Consider the following 24,846-nt stretch of genomic DNA (forward strand, 5'->3'; position numbering starts at 1 on the left):
ATGATCACAGTCACATAATGTATGAGTTGAATGTATATTTAGTGCAGAGTGCAAGCAGGAACTCCCGCAGGACTAACTATGACAGCTTAACTAAAAAGGTGAGCTAGAAGGAAACACAGACATGAGGGCTCCCTGGGCTGTAGAGCAGCCAGTCACTTCACCGTCAACAAACCTGAGTGATCAGTGAGAGTGTTGAAGACGGCATCTAAAATTACCAGTTCACCACAATGCTCTACCTCCATGAGTTTTTCCCTAAGGCAAATCTACTTACAAAAAGGCTTGACTAAATAAATGGGTTTTTAGCCTCGACCTAAACACTGAGACTGCGTCGGAGTCCCGAATGCTAGTTGAAAGGCTTTTCCATAACTTTGGGGCTTTGTAAGAAAAAGCTTTGCCCCCAGCTGTAGTTTTCATAATACGAGGTACTGACAAGCAGCCTGCATCCTTTGACCGAAGTAGGGGTAGCGGATCATAAGGCACTAGCAGTTCACTCAGATACTGCGGCGCGAGACATGAAATGGTGGCATTTAAATGGATAGAGAAGAAAGGAGAAGAGCTCAGTGTGTCAGTAGAGGTCCCCCAGCAGACTAACCTATACCAGCATAACTAAGAGATGGTTCAGAGTCACCTGATCCATCTCTAACTATAAGCTTTATAAAAAAGGAAAGTTTTAAGTCTAGTCTTAAATGTAGAGAGGGTGTCTGCCTCCCAAATGTAATGTAGGAGCTGGTTCCACAGGAGAGGGGCTTGATAGATAAAGGCTCTGCCTCCCATTCTACATTTAGAAACTCTAGGAACCACAAGTGAACCTGCAGTCTAAGAACGGAGAGTTCTGCTTGGAGATATGGAACTATGAGGTCTTTAAGATAAGATGGAGCCTGATTATTAAGGGATTTATGAGTGAGGAGAAGAATTCTAAATTCAATTCTGGATTTTACAGGGAGCTAATGGAAAGAATGCTAAAGTAGGAGAAATATGATCTCTCTTGCTAATTCCAGTCAGAACTCTGGCTGCAGCATTTTGGATTAACTGGAGGCTTTTTAATGAGTTATTGGGACATCCTATTAATAATGAATTACAATAGTCCAGTCTGGAAGTAACAAATGCATGAACTAGTTTTTCAGCAACACTTTGGGAGAGGATGCTCCTAATTTAAACAATGTTTCTCAGGTGAAAAAGGGAAGTTCTAGAGATTTCTTTGATGTATGCAGTGAAGGAGATATCCTGGTCAAAGATAACTCAGAGATTTCTTACAGTATTACTTGAGGCCAATTCTAAGCCATCTAGGGTAAGAATGTGATTAGACATAGTGTCTCTGAGATATTTAGGCCCAAACAAAATAACCTCTGTCTTCGTCTTCTGAATTTAGTAGAAGGAAATTGGAGGACATCCAGGCCTTTATGTCTTTCTAAGCATGCTTGAAGTTTGACTAATTGATTAGTTTCTCCTGGTTTCATAGATAGGTATAGCTGGGTATCATCTGCATAACAATGGAAATGTTTCCTAATAATATTGCCTAAGGGGGACAAATATAAAGTGATAAGAATCAGTCCAAGCACAGATCCCTGTGGAACTCCGTAGCTACCTTTGCTGTGCATGGAAGACTCATCATTAACACGTACAAACTGGAATCTATCTTATAGATATGATTTAAACCACTCAAGTGCTGTTCATTTGATCCCAATGACATGTTCCAGTCTGTGTAATAAAATGTTCTGTACTATGATGTACTCTACATCCTGACAGTTGGTTTGAAGTTGTTCAGTCTTACTGCTCTATCTACCAGTAGCTGGTTCTTTGCTCCTTAGGAGGTTTTATCAATTCCTTTCTGGGCCTTGCTCATGTAATGAGCTATGTACGTGTTCATCATGATATTGTTAATTTTGATAGCTGATTTTATGCCTGACGGGAGCTTCCATGTTGTGCAAAGGCACATGATTGGGTGATGGTTACAATAACTGGAATAAAGTATTTAGTTACTAGAGAATTTCCATTTTTTAATTAATTTTACTTTACAACTTGAATTACTAGTTACATTTTGCAGCTTATATTTCTATATATTTTAAGCTAATAAATTATGACTTAATTATGGATTAACTGTCTGCCAGTACATGAAATGGTTCAAATCAGCTCCATCTTTTCCCCAAGGGATCAATAAAGTATTCATTATTATTGTCATTGAGTTTTTATTTTTCATTTAGCACTCTATCTGTCAGTGCTCACTCAATCTGTGAGAGTTTGTCAAACAAATCTCAACTAGACTTCTCAACGTATGTTATGTTAAAGGCATCAAATGATATATTCTTTAAAATATATTGTTTTGTAATAATACTGCCACTTGAGTACATCATTTGTGGAATGAGACTATTTCTGGGGTAAACACTTGCACTTCCAACAACAGAAGAAGGTGAGGATTGTGCGAGTGGTAGAAAACATTTTGGGGAATGCTGCTTTCATTCGGAGTGGCACCTCCTCCACTTCTTCCTCCTCCTCTATCTGCTCATTCCCCAAATACTCACAGGCACACACACACACACACACACACACACACACACACACACACACACACACACACACACACACACACACACACACACACACACACACACACACACACACACATAAAGCCATCCATAATTTATGCTAGCTGTAGGCAGGCACTGGCAGGCTGGACTTTATAGAGCAGCTGGATGTGCATGGAGGAAGGCAGAGGCGAGATGGTAAAGCAGGTACTTCTGAGAACACACACTGTTTCTCTTCCATCTCTGTCCCTCTCTCTCCCGCTCTCTTTCCTCATTGTTACTTGTAGACTCGCTCTTGCTCCACACTGTTTTGCTGTGACTGCAGAACGCAACACGCCGCATGTTCCTTTTGTGGGTATTGTTTGTTATGAGTGTGCGTGTTTTACTGTATATTAATGCATTACATGTGAGTTTGCAGGGTTTATGTGGGTGTCTGGGCATCTCTTTATTTTTCTGGCTTATTGTTTCATCTTCATCACTAGAAGCTAGCAGCAGTTGATACATATGTGCATTAGGGAAATAGAGAGAGAAAGAAAGAGAGAGGAGTGTTCAAATTAAACCAGGAAACTTTGTAAACAGGAAAAGGTTGGTTGTGTGTACAGTAGTGACAAGAAGAAATTTTACTATTTGCTTAGATTTGTCAAGTCTATTTTTATTTTGTAAATTTTGTACGTACACTACTTGTCCAAAAAAGAAGTCATACACTCTGATATTTAATTGGACATCCTTTAGCTTTGATTATGGTATGCATTTGCTGTGGCAGTGTTTCAAAAAGCTTCTGCAATGTCACAACATTTGTAAAATAAAAATCTGGACTTTGTGGTGGCCAATGCATGTGTGAAAATGATGTGTCATGCTCCCTGAACCACTGTCTTACCTATTTGCTTAGTTAAATCCAGCTGGTGACTTTGTTTTTGGATGAGCAGTGAATATTGAGTATGCTCTACTGTATTATTTCCACTGTTTATGTGGATTGTGAGAACTCCATAGAGAACAACACCTCCCAGAAGTTAGGTTAAAGGCTGGTTTATTTTTCAATTTTTTTTTCTAACCTCAACTGAACCTAACCTCAATCCTCACCCTCAGTGCTACAGAAAACAATATTCACCAGGGAAAAAGACTTTGATACAAAACTGAGACAAATCGCTGCAATAAACATACAAATAAATGCTAGGATTTTATTTGCAGCATAGTAGGTTGACACTGTCTCACAAGAAAAACACTTCCTTTACACTCAAAACTCAGTATTCTGTTTACTTTGATCTCAAATTTTTTTCTAACCTGACAGCAGAGGTCCCCTGGTCATAACAAATAGCTTCTTTTAACATAGCTGCAGATTGTGCCTCTCATGTATTAGCATACATTTGAGTCACCAAGTCAGTTCAAGGGCTGGTCCAGAGCCAGTGCTTACTTTTATACCTGTTCTTTGTGCTTTGACAACCAAAGCACCATTTTGGCAAGAAATACTGGTTCCAGGGAAGCACCAGCTCAGGAGGGCTAACATTATTAACCTATGTTCTGTGGTAGTACAAATCAAAACAGATCAAAGAAAATTGTGACACATAGAGCTTCCAAAGAGCAGCAAGTTTATTGGACCAGTCATGTATCAGTCATGCATGTATCTGCATGAATGCAGATGTAGTTTTGTACAGAGACACTGTTAATGTTAGAGACATACCAATAATAAGAGAATTGTAAAACATATTTAGTTGTTTCAAGTTTGACATTTCATTTGACAAAATAATAATAATAAATAAATAAATAATCAGGCTTCTTCAAAAGAAGTGCTGTACATTGTGTTCACCATGTCAACCCTATCCTAACACATTGCTTTGGATACATTGTCCTCTGAATCAATATATTATTTGAATAATAATCGCTATATTTACTAATGCAGGTCACAAGGAGTATGTGGTTCAGATGGATGTATAAGGACTACACCTGAATGCTTTTGGTTTATGTACAGGCAGAATAGTGCAAAACCTTACAACGTAATGATGGCGAGACTGCATGATTTTTTGAATAGTAACTGTGCCTTGCTAGTATGCATCAAGAAACAGTTTCAGTATTTACAGTAACTCTCAGCCCATTCTAAGGCCAAATTTCAGATTATGCCACTTTAGCCAGTCTTTTGGTGTGTCACGACAACACTAGAGGTTTCTCTTTTCTGTCATTATGAAATACAGGGGGATGTCAAGGCATGTCACTATTTGACACCTAGAACGATGGTGTGTTTTACTAATTTAAAAGTCAGCATAGGGAGCACAAGATACAACATGGAGATCTTTACCACAGGAGAAAGAAGTTAAGAGTCCAGGAACTACTTCTTTAACTTTTCACTTAATTCAATTTAATTAAATGTTTTTTATATAGTGCCAAATCACAACAAAAATCATTTCAAGGCAGGTTGATAGGGCTCTAGAAATATACAGCCCCAAGGCCAAGAGGCACTTGCAGTGCAGAGTATAAAGAGAGGGAGACAGAGAGGCAGACACAAAGTTAATGACATGAAATGGTGGCAAATAAGTGGAAAGAGAAGAGGAGAGGAGCTCACTGTATCAGTAGAGGTCCCCGAAAGACCAACCTATAGCAGCAGAACTAAGAGATGGTTCAGAGTCACCTGATCCATCTCTAACTATAAGTTTTATAAAAATCTCTGTCCCCCATTCTACATTTGGAAACTCTAGGAACCACAAGTAAACCTGCAGTCTGAGAACATAGAGTTCTGATGGACAATATGGAACTATGAGGTCTTTGAGATAAGATGGAGCCTGATTATTAAGTGATTTATAGCTTTAACCTAACATTGTTTTTATTATTGTGCCTAAAGTAACCAAACTATGATCTTTCCACAATTGTTACAGAGCATTTATGATTTTTGTCATGAATAATGATGCCAAAGGTTACCGTTATATGATACCTTTTAGAAGCATAAGAACATACTAAGTGTCGGAATTTGGCACTATAGAAATCAGTGTTGCAGCTCTCTGCATTATTCAATTCTCTCACACTTCAATTTCTACAATTAGACTCTATTAAAGCTTCACTTTACAAAGGCAGAACAAGTGTTCTGCTTGTAAACTTATAATTATATAGATTAAGCAATTCATGAGTTTGCTAAGATTTTTACTTTTCTTGGGTTTTCCATCACCAGCACCATCACCATCTCACCTATTTCACTCGAAATAGGTGAGATGGAGAAAATAATCAGATGACCAGATGGGCTGTGTAAAAACATTTACATCACACATGGAGGGTTGTGTTCATCTGACAGCTTACATTTTTTGCCAAGTCTGACCAATTTCTAGTGATGCTTTTGGATTCTAATATCGCACCAATTACTTTGGTGAGTCCAATATTATCAGTATTGACTTATGAAAATAAAGCCCAAACTATACTAAACTATTCTCTTGCAAGGTCCTGATAGACAGGAAACTCTATTGCATTCGTAATTTCATTCTATTTTTGTTCCATGTGATCTATGACTTTCAGAGAGAAAATGCTGACTGAACAAATACAGTGAGACAAAAGGCTACAGTATGATTTCTCAAAGAAGTTAATTCAATATTTTAGTAGCCAGTGGTTTTTATGGTGCTATCAGAGGGAAGGTTGATAATTAGTCACTGGAGAAGGGGCAGGATCATTTAGAATTCAAACATGAGGACAATTGTCCTTTTTAAGAGAGAGCAAGGAAAACATAGTATATTTCCTTTTCTGAAGAGGGAATGAAATCCCTTCTCTCTGTTCACTCACTGCAAACTTTAATTGTGTCTGTTTGTGTGTGTGTGTGTGTGTGTGTGTGTGTGTGTGTGTGTGTGTGTGTGTGTGTGTGTGTGTGTGCGCAGGACTTTGCCACGTAAAGCATATTTCAGCCGTCTAAATGTGGTTCTCATTACACAGCAGAGCATTTAGCCAAGACTCACTGTCTGCCTCCCTCTTTTTCTCTGTTTCTTTTTCCTACATATGGCAGTACCTCTCACTCTCTCTCTTTCTCCTTCTTTAATGGCTGAGATATAAATGTCCCACGGGAGTAACCACTCTCACATACACATTCTTACACACCACATCATTTTTTGGGGGCATAGTCATTTCCTTTCTAAATTTTTAATATTTATTTTATTTAAATTTTCCCACTCACAGCTACAGTCAACTAAAACCATACTTCTAATTCTCATTTAGGCTAAATGTTTATTTTAGGCTAAAAAGTCCTTACTGAAAACTAGCCATTTTGGAGTTGGTTGTTAAAGTCAGCTTAAGAGCTCCAACTGTCAACATTGGATTACTGCAATATTGCTCTGGAATAATTCCCTATATGTATATGAGTGTGAATGTGTACCTTTCTTCCTTTAGACACTGTAGCTTTTGTCACAAAAGAACTCCATAATACTGGCACGTGTGCATTTAAATTTACCTCCAGAAAAGAGTGATAAAAGTTGTGAGTGGTCAAGTTAACCCTTAGTCAAGAAGGCAAACCAAATGTTGTCACTTCTGTGTCACCAAATGGGGTTGCCAGAGCGTCCTGCTGTTTGAATAGTAAGGTTGCACTATGACGTCTGAAACTGATAATTCTAGGAAAAGTAAAAAACTTACAAAAACATGTTTGGTCTACAGTCAGCATAATGTGGCGTACTCTTTCATTAGTTTTCATTAGGAACAGCAACCATTAGCTTTCAAACTTTGAAATGGTGCCCATGTTGGCCATTCTATTGTGTTCCTCATACTTTTTCTGTCATGGGTAGAGGAACTCATAAAGGTGTTGAGAACAGGGGCTACTTCACTGCCTAATACTCAACTTGTCATATCAAATTGAAAATTAGGTAGGCAGACATAGTATGTTGAGTTGTACAAGCATGTAACTAGGTAAAGGGAAGTGATGCTGCTGAATCAGTTCTGTTAATTTTTCCTTTGCAGTAGAGATCATCCGTAGCTTTGAATGAACAGCACAAGATTGTTTAAAGCCAAACTTAGAACACCAAGACATGTCATTTATATCAGGTGAATCCGGCCAATGTATATCACACACCCAAGTATGGACATTTGATTTGTATGTGGATCATTTTATCTGATCATTGATTCTTGGTATTTATTCTAGATTCTGTCCACATTAGAATATGCAAATAGGTTGGATGGAGATGGTCAACAAGCATGGAATAACAATATAGGCTCATGTGAGAGAAACAGCTACAGTAAAGGCATCCAGGCTGATTTTCATAAGTGTTGCTAACTAGGCTTAAATTAACTGTAAGAAGATAATCAGAGCTGGCAGAAAATATTGCTGTCACTAGACTAGACTCTTCAGGGACCAGGATTCTCCTGAAGTGATGTTGTCATATAAAATCAGCTTATTTTTGCTTTGTAGAGCTTGTCTGTCACTTATTGATGATTAGCATGAGGTAGCAGGATTATTCAAACTTTAGGATCATTTAACCTGATGTCATTTACACCTGCCTAACGGCAGATAATAGTTTGAGCTTGATCACTTTAAGGTTCAATTAAATTAAATTCAGTTTTATTTGTATATCACCAATTCACAAAAGAAGTCATCTCAAGGTATTTTACAGTGCAAGGTTTAAGACCTTACAGAGTATAATTGTATAGAAAAATACATAGAAAACCCAATAGTCCTATTTGAGTAAGCTTTAAGCAACAGTTGAGAGGAAAAACTCCCTTTAGAGGAAACCAGGCTCAAAGTAGGCGGCTATTGGGGGTAAGGTGTGGTCTGTATATAATTTGGCCTGGACAAATCCAGGAAAACTGTAGCAACTTTTCACACTGTTCTGCTTGGCAGCGTTTAGGTTTTCCACTACAAAATCGACATCATTTACCATCCACAGCAAACTTGCACAAATCCTTGTCATTTGATTTTAGAAGGGAGTGACTTGATATTCAAACAGGTCAATCCAAAAACTTTGGTGTTGTTTCAGGTTGATGGAGTGTTAAAATAAATAAAATGTGCCTGTCTTTATCCATACAGGGTAACCAGGACACACCGGCACCCCCTGACCCATCCATGGCCCAGGCTTATACATCAGCCCAGTTTGCACCCCCTTCTCAGAACAGCATTCCAACTGAATTCACGGCCTCACACCCCCATTCACATCCACACTCCCACCAACATCCACATCCACACCAGCACCCCGCCGCACCACAGGACTACACTGGGGTCCAGGCATCGATCAGTGAGCATCCACTCAACATGTACCAGACCTCGCAGAGTCACAGTGAGCAGAGTGGGTCAGACTCTGGATGTCAGACGGTCACTGGCACAGCCACAGTAAGGCATCATCGGAGAAGCTGGTGTTTATGTTGGGGATTGCTGGGTTTTAGAGTTTTTATATGCTTGTTTTATAAATGATTAATTCTGCCCCAATACATTTATTTAATATTTTAGTCTAAGACATTCCAGTATTTACTTTGTTTCTTTCTTTGTATTTGTGCATATGCAAATAGGCTTTAAGTATCTTTCAAATGATACATTTCACAAATTAGACAGGAAGCAACGCTACTTTCACAATTCCTATTGAGACCTCATCAAAGGTTATCTATACCACTTTCTACACGCTGCTGTTTTGGGGAGAAGGTGTCCCCCTCTTTAAGACACCTTTGCCTATTTTCACTGTACTTGCGCTTGTATGCTACCATAAAAAGGTACCAGTGTGTTTTTTACACAAGTACCAGCACCCTGGTGTTGATGGTGTGACATTATTGTGACGTATGACGTGCACATCGACTTACAGTGCATTCAAAACATAACTGGGGAATGAACCATCATCCACCATTAATGCCACCACATCCAATGTGCTAGATTTGCACATTTTAGAAAGTATTTAAAGACAAACATCATTGATGTGCATTGAGTGCAACATAAGCATGAGAATTACACCAATTCAGTTTCCCACAGCGACATGTTCATGACATGACATATTAAAAGCTGGAGGAAAACAAATAACAAATAACTGACCACCTTCTTCTACTGCCTTCATCCAGCTACTTATACATTGTAGCAGTGCTTTGTGAGTCTCCCCCAATTTCTCAGTGCCATGCCTGATCGCCACACATTGCTCCAATGAAACCAAATCCAAAATTTTATCTCCCAAGCCTCGGCTCTTTCACACAGGTGTTAGGGCAAACTCATGTAGACTCAGACACTACCTTTCAAAGCAATTTAAAGGATGGTCTGCACGGACCCCCCATGACGCATTGGTATATTTTATATTTAACAGTTTGGCACAGTTATGCCGCCTTTGAGGACCAGTGTAACAGGTTCTCATTAGAGACCAGTGGAGCCTCTCATAAAGTTAAGAACAGTAAAGGTGGGCTGGCGGGGTGAGCAGTAGCAGTTTATTCCAGTTCTTATAAATTTGTGGCAAACTTTTAAGATATTAATAGGACAAGTACCGATAATGTGTATTTCACTTAAGTTGTAGTACTGGATCATGATGGTAGGGAAACAGCTTTGATTAATAGGACAAGTACCGATAATGTGTATTTCAATTAAGTTGTAGTACTGGATCATGATGGTAGGGAAATAGCTTTGATTGGCACTTGAATGGGATGGTTGGACTGGATTATGACAGAGGCAGTAAAACTGGGCTGTGACCTGGAGATAGAGGTTTGAAGGACTTGACCACAACCTGGAGGCCAGCAGTTGCAGGACTAGAGCTTGATCCAGAAGTGCAATTTTATTTTAATTCAATTTTATTTGTATAGTGCCACATCACAACAGAAGGCACTTTATATGTTTAAGACCTTTTAAGACCAAAATATAACTGTAAACAGAATAATATAAAAAACCTAACAACTCCACTTAAACAGGCATTAGGCAACAGTGGAAAGGAAAAACTCCCTTTAATGGAAGAGACCTCTAGCAGAACCAAGTTCAGGGTCGGTGGCCATCTTCCTCGACCGGTTGGGGTGAGTGGAAAGAGGAGAGAGAAAAAGAATAGTAATAGCAAAAAAAAAACAACAACAACAAGCAGTGAAAATACTAGGCAGATTGGTAGGGCCAGTAACTGCATTCTAGCAATATACAGCTTCAAGGCCGAGGATACCTGTCGAGGAGTACAGCGAGAGAAAGACAGAAAGGAGGAAGCACAGAAAACAGACAACAGTATCCAGTATTATTGGGAGTGAGGCTGCAGTATTATCAATAAGATAATCAACTTGTACTGGACTAAAGTTAAGTACACTGCCCTCCACTGTGTTGGTACATGGCTCTGAAATAAAAGATGGAATCACACATGAAATACTGATTTGAGTTCTTTAATTTTGTCAACAGTGTTTTCAGATAAACATCTACTGTAGTGAATTTTGTTTTTAGGTGAAGTAAAGTTCAATACAGTAAATTCAAATGTTATTTAACAATGGTCCGATAAAAAAGGGTTTTGGGGAAAAACTATTAAATTATCAATTTCAACACTGTATGTCAGAATAGGATCAAGGGTGTGATTAAAACAGTGAGTGGCTTTATTTACATTTTGGGTAAAACCAATGGAGTCTCATAGTGAATTAAATGCAATGTTGAGGCAGTTATCATCAACATCTACACGGATATTAAAGTCACCCACTATAATGACTTTATCTGCACTAAAAACTAAGTCAGATAGAAACTCTGAGAATTCAGTTAAAAACTCTGAGTAAGGGACAGGAGGACGGTACACAATAACAAACAGGACTGGTTTTTGATTTTTCCAGTTTGGATCAGAGTACAGTACAGTATTGTATAACATGTGTTATTTCTGAAGTGGTATCTCATTATGACTCCAACAATCAAGTTTCCAAAAGACAATCGCGTGTGATCTGAGGCTAGTTTTGAGTTACTCTTCTAATAATTCAATTCACTTCACTTCAATTCAATTCAATTCAATTCAATTCAATTCAATTCAATTCAATTCAATTCAATTCAATTCAATTCAATTCAATTCAATTCAATTCAGTTCAGTTCAATTCAATTCAATTCAATTCAATTCACTTCAGTTTTATTTGTATAGCACCAATTCACAACAGAAGTTATCTCAAGGCACTTTATAGTGTAAGGTTTAGGACCTTACAGAGAATAATTATACGAAAATTGATACAGAAAACCCAACAATCCCATTTGAGCAAGCTTTAGGCAACAGTAGAGAGGAATAACTCCCTTTAGAGGAAGAAACCTCCAGCAGAACCAGGCTCATAATGGGCGGCCATCTGCCTCGACCGGTTGGGGTGAGTGGAAAGAGAAGTGAGAAAAGAACAGCAGGCACAAAAACAACAATAAGCAGCAAGAACATTGTAATAGCATTCATCCAGTTTTTATATTTTTTATTATGTTATATATATATATATATATACATATAACATGTCAATTGTAAAAAGCGCTATACAAATAAAACTGAATATATAAATTCCAAATCAAATTCCTGCTAGATCTTTATTTTCTGAATTACTGAATAATTCAGTTCATTATCATAAATATCTATGACACAACTGTCCATAAAGTGGGTATTATTTTACATAGTAATATTGCAATTCCTCAGCATCACCAAATATGCTTAGTTTTCTTTTTCTGTCTCGGCTGGGCTTCAAACCTAGGTCACACATGAAATATTGATCTTAGTGAAATAATAACTTCCTTTGAAAAATGAATGGCAGCAAGGAACATGTTTATTGGAATGTATTTAAAAAAAAAACCTTCAGTACTTTGGTAAATAGCTATCTGCTCTGACATCCAATTACACAAATACATTGTAATTGTTTACATAATTAAGCATGTTTGAAGCAAGAGAGACATTAGACAAAGATTAGATTGCGATATGACAGCCTCTAGCGTAGTATTAAAGCAATACTCTCTAATGAATTCAACATTGTACCAGAACTCTATGTACCGGTACTGTATCATACTGTAAGTGTGATCAAGTGTGTTGCAGGAAATAAGGTAGTTACCATGATTATGGACAAAGGTCAACATTTAATGGGGAAGACATGATGAACTGTGACACATAGTAAAACAGTTTTTTACTTAAAGTGCTAAATTTTCACTTTTTGTAATAATTATGGTTTTGAACCTATAATTATTAAAGTGTCTGCTTATAGAACAACTGTTGCACTCATAATTTTCAGCCAGGGTACATGAGGAAAAATTGTGCTGAGGTGAGCACAAACGGGGTGAAGATAAGGTATACTGCCTGTGGTGGAGTATAACTAAGCGCATTTACTCAGGTAGCTCGCTTCTTTACTTGAGAATCTAAGTTATTACTCTATGCCACTACATGTTGAATTAAATGTTTCTTTTTACTGCCCTACATTTATCTTATAGATCCAGATGAGATTAGGTCCATCTTCATTAGATGAAACATTGGTGATGTTTAGGCATTAATAATTATAATCCCAAAAATGTAATATAATGTTAAAATATATCTATCATTTGGGAAAATTGTACATAAGGTTATTTTTGCATGTAATCATTACCTTCATACTATATTGTACTTATGTTTAAAACCATTTCCAAAAGAGTTTGGTTGCTGTTACAGACACTGTAGGTTAAGATAATAATATGATTTGTAAGTCCTATAAATTTCAAATCACTTTCAATTCTGTTAATTTACATAGCATCAAATCACAACAACAAAGTAAAGGTTAAGGCATTACACAATATAAAATATAACTATATAGAAACATAAGCATACCTAACAATCCCACTTGGGCAGCACTCCAGGCTCAGGGTGGGCCGGCCATCTGCCTCAACCAGTTGAGGTGAGTGTAAAGAAGAGAGATAACAGAGCAGCAGGAAACAAAAGAACAGCAAGAAGCAGTAAAAACACTGGGCAGGTGGTAGGACCAGTAACTGCAAATGTACAGAGGGAGGGAGATAGAGAGGAGGAAACACAACTACAGGAGAGAGAAGACACAAAGTTAATGGTATTCAATGATTATGAATATTTCAATTCAATTCGATTTTATTTTTATAGCCCCAAATCACAACAGATGCCATCTCTAGGCACTTTACAGTGTAAACACATGTACAGTACACATGGACATTGTGATGACAATGTTGGACTTTGGATGATTTTGTTCAGCAATTATTTTTGCTGAGTCAGGATTCTGTAATTGACAGTGACATAGTAGTGAGGAGGGAAGAGTTAAGAATGGTTGGTTGGGTCACAAAACCTAGGCCTTTCCCACATTAGACCAATTTTTCAAGTTCAGTGTGGTACAAAGGACTTTTATAGGCCTTTAGTTTCGAGGACTTTTGGTTTCTTCACTCTTTAGCTGGTGTTTTCAGTAACTTTAGACCATGGGGACTTCACACAGCATTAGTTTTGTCTGTCTTGTATTGGAATTCCCTTAATAAGTATTTGTTTAAGATAAAATGATCATCAACCACACACAATACATTATCTTCTTCAGCCATGTGCTTAATACCAAAGGTCAGTTTTCCATGCATAGGCAGAATGAGTAAGGTAACTAAATGTTTCAATCACAACAGATGATGTGAAAGGACCTGAATCCAACTGCAAGTACTGCAGCCAAATTGTATTACGTGAGAGGTTAAAGGTTGAAGCTGGTAATGATTAAAAATGAAATTCAAAGCTGGACCAAGCTCTCATTTCATTTTTCATTAATACTTTTTGGGAACTTTCTTTTTTTTTCTGTGCTAGGAGAGTTGTGTTATATTTTTTTAGCTGGAACCTCCAAGTTATTCTATCAGAGGAGAGTGAGACAGAAGGAAAGCATGTTGGCAGCAAGAAGACAGCATTCTGTTCATCTGGAAGTCTCATCAGGTCTCCCTCTCACTCAGTCTCTCTGTCGCACTCCTTTAACCACATATCAAACCTACCTCTCTCAGTTTTATTTCTCCTTTGTTTCCCTCATCTTTTTAACCATGTCTGTGCCTTAAGACTCTGCATCTGCATTTCTCATGCTTCAAATTGTGTCCCAACACTGAATTCAAACCCCAAAACATAATGTAAGCAGCAAAGAAAAAAAAAAAGAAAAAAAGAGACTGTAACATTTGGCAGTATTTACATCTGTATCATATACAGATGTAACATTTAAAATTGTCAGTCTCCATTTCATTTACTGGCCACTTTTACCAAGCTCCTCATCATTTGTGCTACAGCGCGGCATGTGGTACAGTATATGGTCTGTAGGTGGAGTTCAGCTTACAATCACATCACTGCATATTCAAGTTGTAGCCCATATTATGCCTGCACATTGAGAAACTGAAAGAAAAATACTGTGTTCAGGATTTGAACTGCTGTAAATAATTAGTATTGCTGTGTGTGGATATGGTTTTATATTTAGTATTTTTATTTACATTATTTTTACATGGCTATAAAGAGGCCAAATTAAAATAAAGGAGTTGTGAGCAACTTTTAGTTTAACATTTCGGAAACCATGTCTCAACCCTGTCTTCAAAAACATACACACATTTTATCACACAGCTGCCGTCATACTCCTGTATTTATATTGTATTGCTTTTCTCAGACTAGCTGGTGGACATCTCCGTGTCTGTGAGTTACAATTAAATTCATATTTTATACTTGTTTATTCCACTAAAATGTATTAATTGTATTGATTGTTGGATCTAAGAAGTAAGTTATGTAATGATAGAATGACGCAACAGTTAAATTGAGAAATGAGAACCAGTCAAAACAAATGAAGATAGATTCGTTTACAGGACTTTCACACCAGCACACTGAGTTTGATTCCAGATCCACCTCAAGACGTTCTTGTATGTTTTTCTATGTTAAGCCATAATAATAAAACACTACTGATTCTGTCATGTTTAACTGTTGTCACACATACTGTATCAAAACAGCAAAGTTTTGTTTTCCTGAAATATGTTATCATCAGTCTAACATGGCCCCCCTATGGCTTGGCTACATCCTACAAGCTGCTACAGAATATTTTTGACTTTACAACCAGGTCAGAGCCACTCAAATACTACTGTAGCCTACTGTTCTTTTAGGTGGGACATTCTTACCTTGCCTGCACCAACCCTTCTAAACTAAATGCATGTATGTATTTTTTTTTGTCTCCCTTTATAGATTTGATATATTTTCCTATTGTGAATAAAATATGGATTTCTTAAACCATTGCATTCTGTAATTATGTAGATTTTACGTAGCAGCCAACTTTTTAGAATGATGGTTGTAATAGAAGAAGCCATGATGCTATTCTGTTTTCTTTCCTCTTTCCACTCACCCCAAGTGGTCAAGGCAGATGGCCACCCACTCTGATCCTGGTTCTGCCGGGGGTTTAAAGCAGAACTTTTTCCTTATCGTCTCTCCTATGAACTAACTTTCCATCCACCCTCCAATGGATTAGAACTTGTTCTGTGTAATAGTGGGTGTAGAAATGTTCTACATGACCGCACTACAAAACAACAAAACGTGCTCCCTTCTTTTTATGTATTTGAGTGAACTACATGAAAAAGTCAAAAAATTAAACAGTGTGTGGAACAGCTTAAAAAGAACAGTGTCACGGATTGCAGGAGCCATTTCACTGTTTTAAGAATTAATTGATATGCATATCACATGCTGGTTTGTTGGCGTCATTTGGCAGAGACAGGTGTTTATATAGGTAGGAACCTTCCTTCAGGCATTGTTAGACAGATGAATCAAACTGTTTTTTACTGCTGAAGCACAGTGTTGCACGCTGTCACTACTACGACTTTGTATGTATTTGTTTTTTGTTTGTTGTTTATTTTGGTTTTTGGAATTGCAATTTTTCGTTTGTTATTGGGCTCATTGATGGACATGCTCATTCCATATACCATTAATACAAATCTGTGATCAGCATTTTAATCACTCAGTACCTGCCTGCACAACATCCTGTGACTTCACGGTTAGGCTTAGCCACTTTAAGGATGTCAAAATAAATGTTACATACAGTAACTTACAGTAACCAGTAAGGGGTGGCTGTGGCTCAACAGGTAGAGCAGTTGTCTGCCAATCATAGGATTGGTGGTTCTATTCCCAGCTGTCATGTCACTGGCCAAAGTGTCCTTGGGCAATATACTGAACCCTAAGTTGCCCCTGGTCAGGTCGGCTGCATAGCAGCTCTGCCATCGGTGTGTGTGCTTCTGTGTGTGAATGGGTGAATGAAATGCAGTGAAAAGTGCTTTGAGAAGCAGTTAGGTAGAAAAGCACTATATAAGTGCAGACCATTTAACTTAAATGTATGAGTGTGCCTGCTGGTACTAGAAAATAATATTGATTAATTATTATAAAAGACAATGAATGAACTTATTTGCATATTGTTATATGGCTTTGTGTGGTAATCAGCATCTCTTGGCCTCTCTGAGTCGTTTGACTGTATGTGCTGTGTATGCATGTATTGCCATGTTTCTGAACATGAAAATGATTGTGTGTTTTTTCTTTCTCTGAGATGTTAGCCATCAACTCGTTTGACATCTTCTAATATTTCTGATACAGTCAGCATGGCCTTGATACATATATCCATTACTAATGCCAAAAGATCAGTGGCATTGTCTTCTGCGGGTGTAGGCGGATGTCGCTGTGATGAGAAGCTCCACACAGATGGCAGGTTGCTGCTGTGCGTGTGTACACTTCTTTTCATATGTGCTGGTATATACTGAGGCGTTGCATGGGAGATACACAGTCTGCTGCCCTTATGCTGCTTCTTTTTAAGCTCTCACACACGCACACAAATACACACATGCAGGTTATATTTTTAGCTGGCTTGGAGCCTGGAACTGTGAGTATGAGAAACAGAAGGGTGTAATGGAAAACATTAATTTTCTTGTAGGATCATGATTTGAGTAAGTTACACATGGTAATGACAACAGTTTCCATGCTATGTAGATGCTTTAGAATGCTTTAGAATAATCAACACCTCTTTGGAGCAACACCTTTTTGACATGTCAGAAAGGTCTTCAATTATGAGACAAGTTTTGGTGGACTGTAAAGCCAGCAATGGGACACACAGTTTTTGTAACACACTACGCATAGCAAAACAGGAGACTGTGGAGTCCTCTCTTATGTTTAACAGCCATTGATTTCACTCATACTGGGAGCTAAAGGACAAACACAAACTGATGCTGGTACTCTGTATATGCGTGCATAAGCATCTATTATGTCTGAGTGTTTGCAAATTTGATCTCTTTCTGGTTCAAACATTTTGTTTCATGCAACATTAATATATTCTTTCAAATTCATGGGCTGTACAGATCAGGCCCTGCCTGAGGTCTGACACTGTGCCCTCACAAGAATATTGTTAGGTGAGAACTGACCTGATTAAAGAGTATCGTAGCAGCCTACACTTTAAACATTGTTACCTGTCAAGAATAACTATCTCCATGTTTACATTCACTCCCTGGCTACTATTTGTCACAGCTATGCAATTTAATGCAATCTAATACAATAGGTCTGCAGGATAGATAGACTGAGAAGCTGATCTATGTTGTGACTGGCAGTTATTTTAGGGGTAGTATTTAACACCACACTACACCAAAATGGTGTGGTGTGGTGTGGTGTAACACTCAGAAATGCTGGACTACAACTGTGCAAACAAACTGGTTTAGTTCAATTCAATTCAATTCAGTTTTATTCGTATAGCGCCAATTTACAACAGAAGTTATCTCAAGGCACTTTACAGTGTAAGGTTTAAGACCTTACAGAAAATATTTATACAAAAATTATAGAGAAAACCCAACAATCCCATTTGAGCAAGCTTTGGGCAACAGTGAAGAGGAAAAACTCCCTTTAGAGGAAGACACCTCCAGCAGAACCAGGCTCATAGTGGGTGGCCATCAGCCTCGACCGGTTGGGGTGAGTGGAAAGAGAAGAGAGAAAAGAACAGCAGGCAATAAGACAACAACCAGCAGCAAGAACATTGGGCAGGTGAACTGGATTCTGGAGATGTACAGCTCCAGGGCGAGGATACCTGCAGAAAAGTACAGAGAGAGGGAGACAGAGAGGAGGAAACACAAGTACAGGAGAGAGAAGACACAAAGTTAATGACATGCAATGGTGGCATTTGAATGGATACAGGAGAAAGGAGAGAGGAGAGGAGTTCAGTTTATCAGTAGAGGTCCCCCAGCAGACTAAGCTATATCAGCATAACTAAGAGATGGTTCAGAGTCACCTGATCCATCTCTAACTATAAGCTTTATAAAAAAGGAAAGTTTTAAGTCTAGTCTTAAATGTAGAGAGGGTGTCTGCCTCCAGAACCTGAACTGGGAGCTGGTTCCACAGGAGAGGGGCTTGGTAGCTAAAGGCTCTGCCTCCCATTCTACATTTGGAAACTCTAGGAACCACAAGTAAACCTGCAGTCTGAGAACATAGAGTTCTGCTTGGAAGATATGGAACTATAAGATCTTTAAGATAAGATCGAGCCTGATTATTAAGAGGAGGAGAAGAATTTTAAATTCAATTCTGGATTTTACAGGGAGCCAATGGAGAGAAGCTAACGTAGGAGAAATATGATCTCTCTTGCTAATTCCAGTCAGAACTCTGGCTGCAGCATTTTGGATTAACTGGAGGCTTTTTAATGAGTTATTAGGGCATCCTATTAATAAGGAATTACAATAGTCCAGTCTGGAAGTAACAAATTCATGGACTAGTTTTTCAGCATCACTTTGGGACAGGATGCTGCTAATTTTAGCAATGTTTCTTAGGTGAAAAAAGGCAGTTCTAGAGATATCTTTGATGTATGAAGTAAAGGAGATACCATGATCAAAGATAACTCAGAGATTTCTTACAGTATTACTTGAGGCAAGTACTAAGTCATCAAGGGTGAGAACGTGATTAGACATAATGTCTCTGAGAGTTTTCATTCATTCATTCACTAGTAACCTTTACCAGTACTGTTTCTGTACTATGATGTACTCTAAATCCTGACTGAAAATCTTCATACAAGTTATTGCTATGCAGGTGGTGGTACAATTGCTTAGACACTACCTTTTCAAGGATTTTAGAGATAAAGGGCAGATTGGATGTTAGTCTATAATTCGCTAAGACCCCTGAGTCCAGAGTAGGTTTTTTGAGCAGGGGCTTGACTACAGCAACCTTAAAAGCCTGTGGTACGTAGCCTATTTGTAAAGATAGATTGATCTGATCTAATATGGACGTGCTGATCAAAGGTAAGACATCTTTGAGGAGTCTAGTCGGGATGGGATCTAAGAGACATGTTGATGGTTCAGAGGTATTAATTACTGAAATTAATTCAGAATGATCTATGGGGAAGAAGCAGTCTAAGTGCAAGTGTGGTCTTGCAGATGAATCTAGAGTTGTTGTACAATCCATGCTGTATGCAGGGAGGATCTGATCAATTTTTTCTCTAATAGTTATGATTTTATTGGTAAAGAAATTCATAAAATCATTGCTGCTGAGAGTTGACGGAAAACTAGGCTCAACCGAGCTATGACTCTTTGTCAGGCTGGCTACAGTGCTGAAAAAAAATCTGGGGTTGTTCTTATTTGCCTCTATTATTGAGGAGTAATATGAAGTTCTAGCTTTACGGAGGGCTTTTTTATATATTATTAAATTATCTTTCCAGGCTAGCAATATTCATCTAAATTGGTGGAACGCCACCTCCTTTCCAGCTTACGTGATTTCTGCTTTAAGCTACGGATTTGTGAATTGTTTAGTTGGGTTGTGCCTTACTTAGTTAAGTTCAATATAATGTTGTGGTTTGGCTTAAAGTAAGTGATTTCTTAACATTACATGACAGAAAATGATGCAGTGTCACATATGTGACAACACTGTGGTTGAAGTTACAATAACAGACATCTTTCATGCAGGAGTAAAGTTCTGGTCTCCTGTGAAAAAGTCCTTTGCTTTATTAAACCAACTAACCTCCTTTCTACAAGTGTTTGTGCATCTAAACACTACATGAACGTATCACGGTTTTTATAAGCTGCTAGATCTTGCGTAATATCAATACGTCTCGTTTTTCTTTTGTGTTGCTGCTGTCTCATCCCACAGAACCTTTTTCCAGTTGACGGAGACACTGTCTCTTCAGGGTGCATTTACTGCACCAATACACAGTCTCACTGTGCTGTATAAAACATTAACAACTTTAAGCCGCCTCAAGAGGTAGTGTCAGAGGCAAGGCAAGTTTACCGTCTGTGTGACGTCAAGATGGTGTCAGGTCTTACAGGGAAGGGGTGTGACATTTTGGTAATGTCTTATTGGGAGACCATCTACTGCAGTTGTTGCAGAGGAGAAACAAGATTTACGACTATCACTTATTTGGAGACATATAATCTAGCCATAGGGGTTGCAAGCCAGTGACTTCTGTGCCGGTCCCAAGCCCGGATAAATAGAGAGGGTTGCGTCAGGAAGGGCATCCGGCGTAAAAATTGCCAAAATAACCATGCGAATCATTCACAAGACTTTCATACCGGATCGGTCGAGGCCCGGGTTAACAACGACCGCCACCGATGCTGTTAACCTACAGGGTGCTGGTGGAAATTTGACTACTGTTGGTCGAAGAAAGAGGGGAGGCAGAAGAGTTCGTGGTCAGAGAGAGAAGGGAAAAGGCAGGAACATAGATTTGAGAATAGGGACTCTTAACGTTGGTACGATGACAGGGAAAGGCAGAGAGCTGGCAGACATGATGGAGAGAAGGAAGGTAGATGTTCTGTGTGTGCAGGAGACAAGGTGGAAGGGCAGCAAGGCACGTAGTATCGGAGGAGGATACAAACTGTTCTACCATGGTGTTGATAGGAAGAGAAACGGGGTAGGAGTGATTCTGAAGGGGGAGTTTGTAAACAGTGTTCTAGAGGTGAAAAGAGTCTCAGACAGAGTGATGAGCATAAAGCTAGAAATTGAAGGGGTGATGATGAATGTAGTCAGTGGGTATGCTCCACAGGTTGGCTGTGAGTTAGAAGAGAAGGAGAGATTCTGGAGTGAGTTTGATTAGGTCATAGAGAGTATCCCCAGAGGAGAGAGAGTTGTTGTTGGAGCAGACTTCAATGGGCATGTTGGTGAGGGCAACAGAGGTGATGAGGAGGTGATGGGCAGGTTTGGTGTGAAGGAAAGGAATCTGGAAGGACAGATGGTGGTGGACTTTGCTAAGAGGATGGAAATGGCTGTAGTCAACACTTACTTCCAGAAGCGAGAGGAACATAGAGTGACATACAGAAGTGGAGGTAGAAGTACACAGGTGGACTACATCCTATGTAGACGAGGTCATTTGAGAGAGGTTAGTGACTGCAAAGTGATGGTAGGAGAGAGTGTAGCCAGACAGCACCGCATGGTGGTGTGTAAGATGACTCTGGAGGTCAGGAAGAAGAAGAGAGGGAAGGCAGAGAAGAAGACCAAGTGGTGGAAGCTAAAGAATGAAGAAACTTGTGAGGAATTCAGGCAGAAGTTGAGACAGGTTCTGGGTGGTCAGGATGAGCTTCCAGATGACTGGGAAACTACAGCAGAGGTTATCAGGGAAACAGGTAGGAAGGTGCTAGATGTGTCATCTGGAAAGAGGAAAGAAGGTAAAGACACTTGGTGGTGGAATGAGGAAGTACAGGAATGTGTCCAGAGGAAGAGGTTAGCTAGAAGGAAGTGGGATGTAGAAAGGACTGAGGAAAGTAGACAGGAGTACAAGGAAGCGCAGCGTAGAGTGAAGAGGGAGGTGGCAAAGACCAAACAGAAAGCTTACGATGAGCTGTATGACAGGTTAGACACAAAGGAAGGAGAGAAGGACTTGTACAGGCTAGCCAGACAGAGAGATAGAGATGGGAAGGATGTGCAACAGGTAAGGGTGATTAAGGACAGAGATGGAAAGGTGCTAACAACCCAGGAGAGTGTGCAGAAAAGATGGAAGGAGTATTTTGAGGATCTGATGAATGAGGAAAATGACAGGTAAAGAAGAGAGGAAGATGTTGATGTTGTGGAGCAGGAAATAGAAGAGATTGGAAAGGATGAGGTTAGGAAGGCTTTGAAAAGGATGAAGAGTGGAAAGGCTGTTGGTCCTGATGACGTACCTGTGGAGGTGTGGATGTGCTTAGGAGAGACAGCAGTGGAGTTTCTAACCAGTTTGTTCAATAGGCTTCTAGAGAGTGAGAAGATGCCTGAGGAATGGAGGAGAAGTGTTCTGGTTCCGATCTTTAAGAACAAGGGTGACACGCAGAACTGCAGCAATTATAGAGGAATAAAGTTGATGAGCCACACAATGAAGCTGTGGGAAAGAGTAGTGGAAGCCAGGCTTAGGAAGAAGGTGGAGATTTGTGAGCAGCAGTATGGTTTCATGCCCCGTAAGAGCACCACTGATGCTGTTTTTGCTTTGAGAATGTTGATGGAAAAGTACAGAGATGGTCAGAAGGAGCTGCATTGTGTCTTTGTAGATTTAGAGAAGGCGTATGACAGGGTGCCGAGGGAGGAGCTGTGGTACTGTATGAGGTCGTCGGGAGTGGCAGAGAAGTACGTCAGAGTAGTTCAGGACATGTATGAGAGAAGTATGACGGTGGTGAGATGTGCTGTAGGCCAGACAGAGGAGTTCAAGGTGGAGGTGGGACTACACCAAGGATCAGCTTTGAGTCCCTTCTTGTTTGCTATGCTGATGGACAGGCTGACAGATGAGGTCAGACAGGAATCACCCTGGACAATGATGTTTGCGGATGACATTGTAATTTGCAGAGTGAGTAGAGAACAGGTGGAGGAACAGCTGGAGAGGTGGAGGTTTGCTCTGGAAAGAAGAGGGATGAAAGTCAGTCGTAGTAAGACAGAATACATGTGTCTGAACGAGAGGGATCAAGGTAGAAGCGTTAGGTTACAGGGGGCTGAGGTAAAGAAGGTGCAGGAGTTTAAGTACTTGGCGTCAACAGTTCAGTGTGATGGAGAGTGTGAAAAAGAGGTGAAGAGGCGAGTGCAGGCAGGTTGGAGCGGGTGGAGGAAAGTGTCAGGAGTGTTGTGTGACAGAAGAGTGTCAGCAAGACTCAAAGGAAAGGTGTACAAGACAGTGGTGAGACCAGCTCTGCTCTATGGGTTAGAGACGGTAGCAGTGAGAAAGAGACAAGAGGCTGAGATGGAGGTAGCAGAGATGAAGATGTTGAGGTTCTCCTTAGGAGTGACCAGGTTAGACAGAATAAGGAACAAGTACATCAGAGGGACGGCTCACGTTGCCTGTGTTAGCGACAAAGTCAGAGAGGCCAGACTGAGATGGTTCGGACATGTTCAGAGGAGGGATAGTGAGTATATTGGTAGAAGGATGTTGGAGATGGAGCTGCCAGGCAGGAGGGCAAGAGGACGACCAAAGAGGAGATATATGGATGTTATAACAGAGGACATGAGGTTGGCTAGTGTTAGGGTAGAAGATGCCCATGATAGAGTTAGGTGGAGAAGGATGATTCGCTGTGGCGACCCCTGATGGGAAAAGCCGAAAGAGAAGAAGACTTATTTGGAGACATAACCCAACCAGTTGTGTATTATTATTATTAACCAGACCCCAGTATTACTCCAACTCAAACTTTATTGAGAAGTTTGTTCCTGCTGCAAATCTGCACATAGCAGCAGCTTTCATTCTTCAGCTTCTCATCACCCACCTAAAGCTAGGGTGCCGGTACCTGTGTTTAACATACTGAAGCACCATTGCAGAGGCATTGTAAACTGCAGTTTAAATAGACAAAGACATCTCAAAGAGGGGGGTCACCTTCTCACCAATACAGCAATATTTCTGGGTAATAGGGGCTAAAGTCTCTAAGGTATTTTTTCTTGTATTTAGGTTCTGACTCTATTTATGCTACTATCACAAACACATTCACTGCACTGCATCTGTCTTTTAATAAAACCAATTGCTATTGGACGGATGCAGATAGGGAGCCTTGAATTTTAGCAAATCTATACAAAACAAAATGTTTTTGTATTACAGAGATGGAGACATTTTATATAACAGGAGATTCCCAAAAACAGACATATACAAGTAAACATAAGAAGTTGTTTCAAGTTCCTTTATACATTATTCATTTGTTTCCTGTTTACTGTGTATTTCAGCAGACAGACGATGCCGCCCAAACAGACAGTCAGCCACCAACACAGACTGCACCTGAAAGCACAGACAGTAAGGCTCAACCCAAGAGACTTCATGTCTCCAACATCCCCTTCAGGTTCAGAGATCCAGATCTCAGGCAAATGTTTGGTGTAAGTAAAACAGTACTGTGTATGGCATAAATTACATTTAAGACATCTTAGGTTGATTTATTTATTTTAAAATCTAACTTAACCCTAAAGTTATGTTACGTATACTATACAAGTAAGAATGTATAACATATAGGAATAGTTTGGTTTGAATTGTTTGTTTGTTTGTTTGTTTTGTTTTAATGATGAATAACATTTTCCAGGAGATTTAAAAATCTCTAACTCTGAATTTCCTTCTTTCTTTT

The 24,846-nt window shown here is 39.3% G+C and overlaps 1 protein-coding gene across 4 annotated transcripts in view; it reads left to right on the top strand.

Moving 5' to 3' along the window:
- rbfox1 (RNA binding fox-1 homolog 1) overlaps positions 1–24,846 on the top strand; it is a 122,289-nt gene that overhangs the window by 50,079 nt on the left and 47,364 nt on the right. For 3 of the 4 annotated variants that reach the window (XM_026362334.1, XM_026362490.1, XM_026362580.1), the window contains exons 2-3: positions 8,497–8,796; positions 24,458–24,604. In XM_026362334.1, coding sequence (XP_026218119.1) covers positions 8,497–8,796; positions 24,458–24,604 — 447 coding nt within the window. Of the gene's footprint in view, positions 1–2,610; positions 2,730–8,496; positions 8,797–24,457; positions 24,605–24,846 lie in introns of those variants that run through there. The other variant, XM_026362405.1, reaches the window with a different exon arrangement.

This window comes from Anabas testudineus, chromosome 8, assembly GCF_900324465.2.
Source record: "Anabas testudineus chromosome 8, fAnaTes1.2, whole genome shotgun sequence".
Lineage (NCBI taxonomy): Eukaryota > Metazoa > Chordata > Actinopteri > Anabantiformes > Anabantidae > Anabas > Anabas testudineus.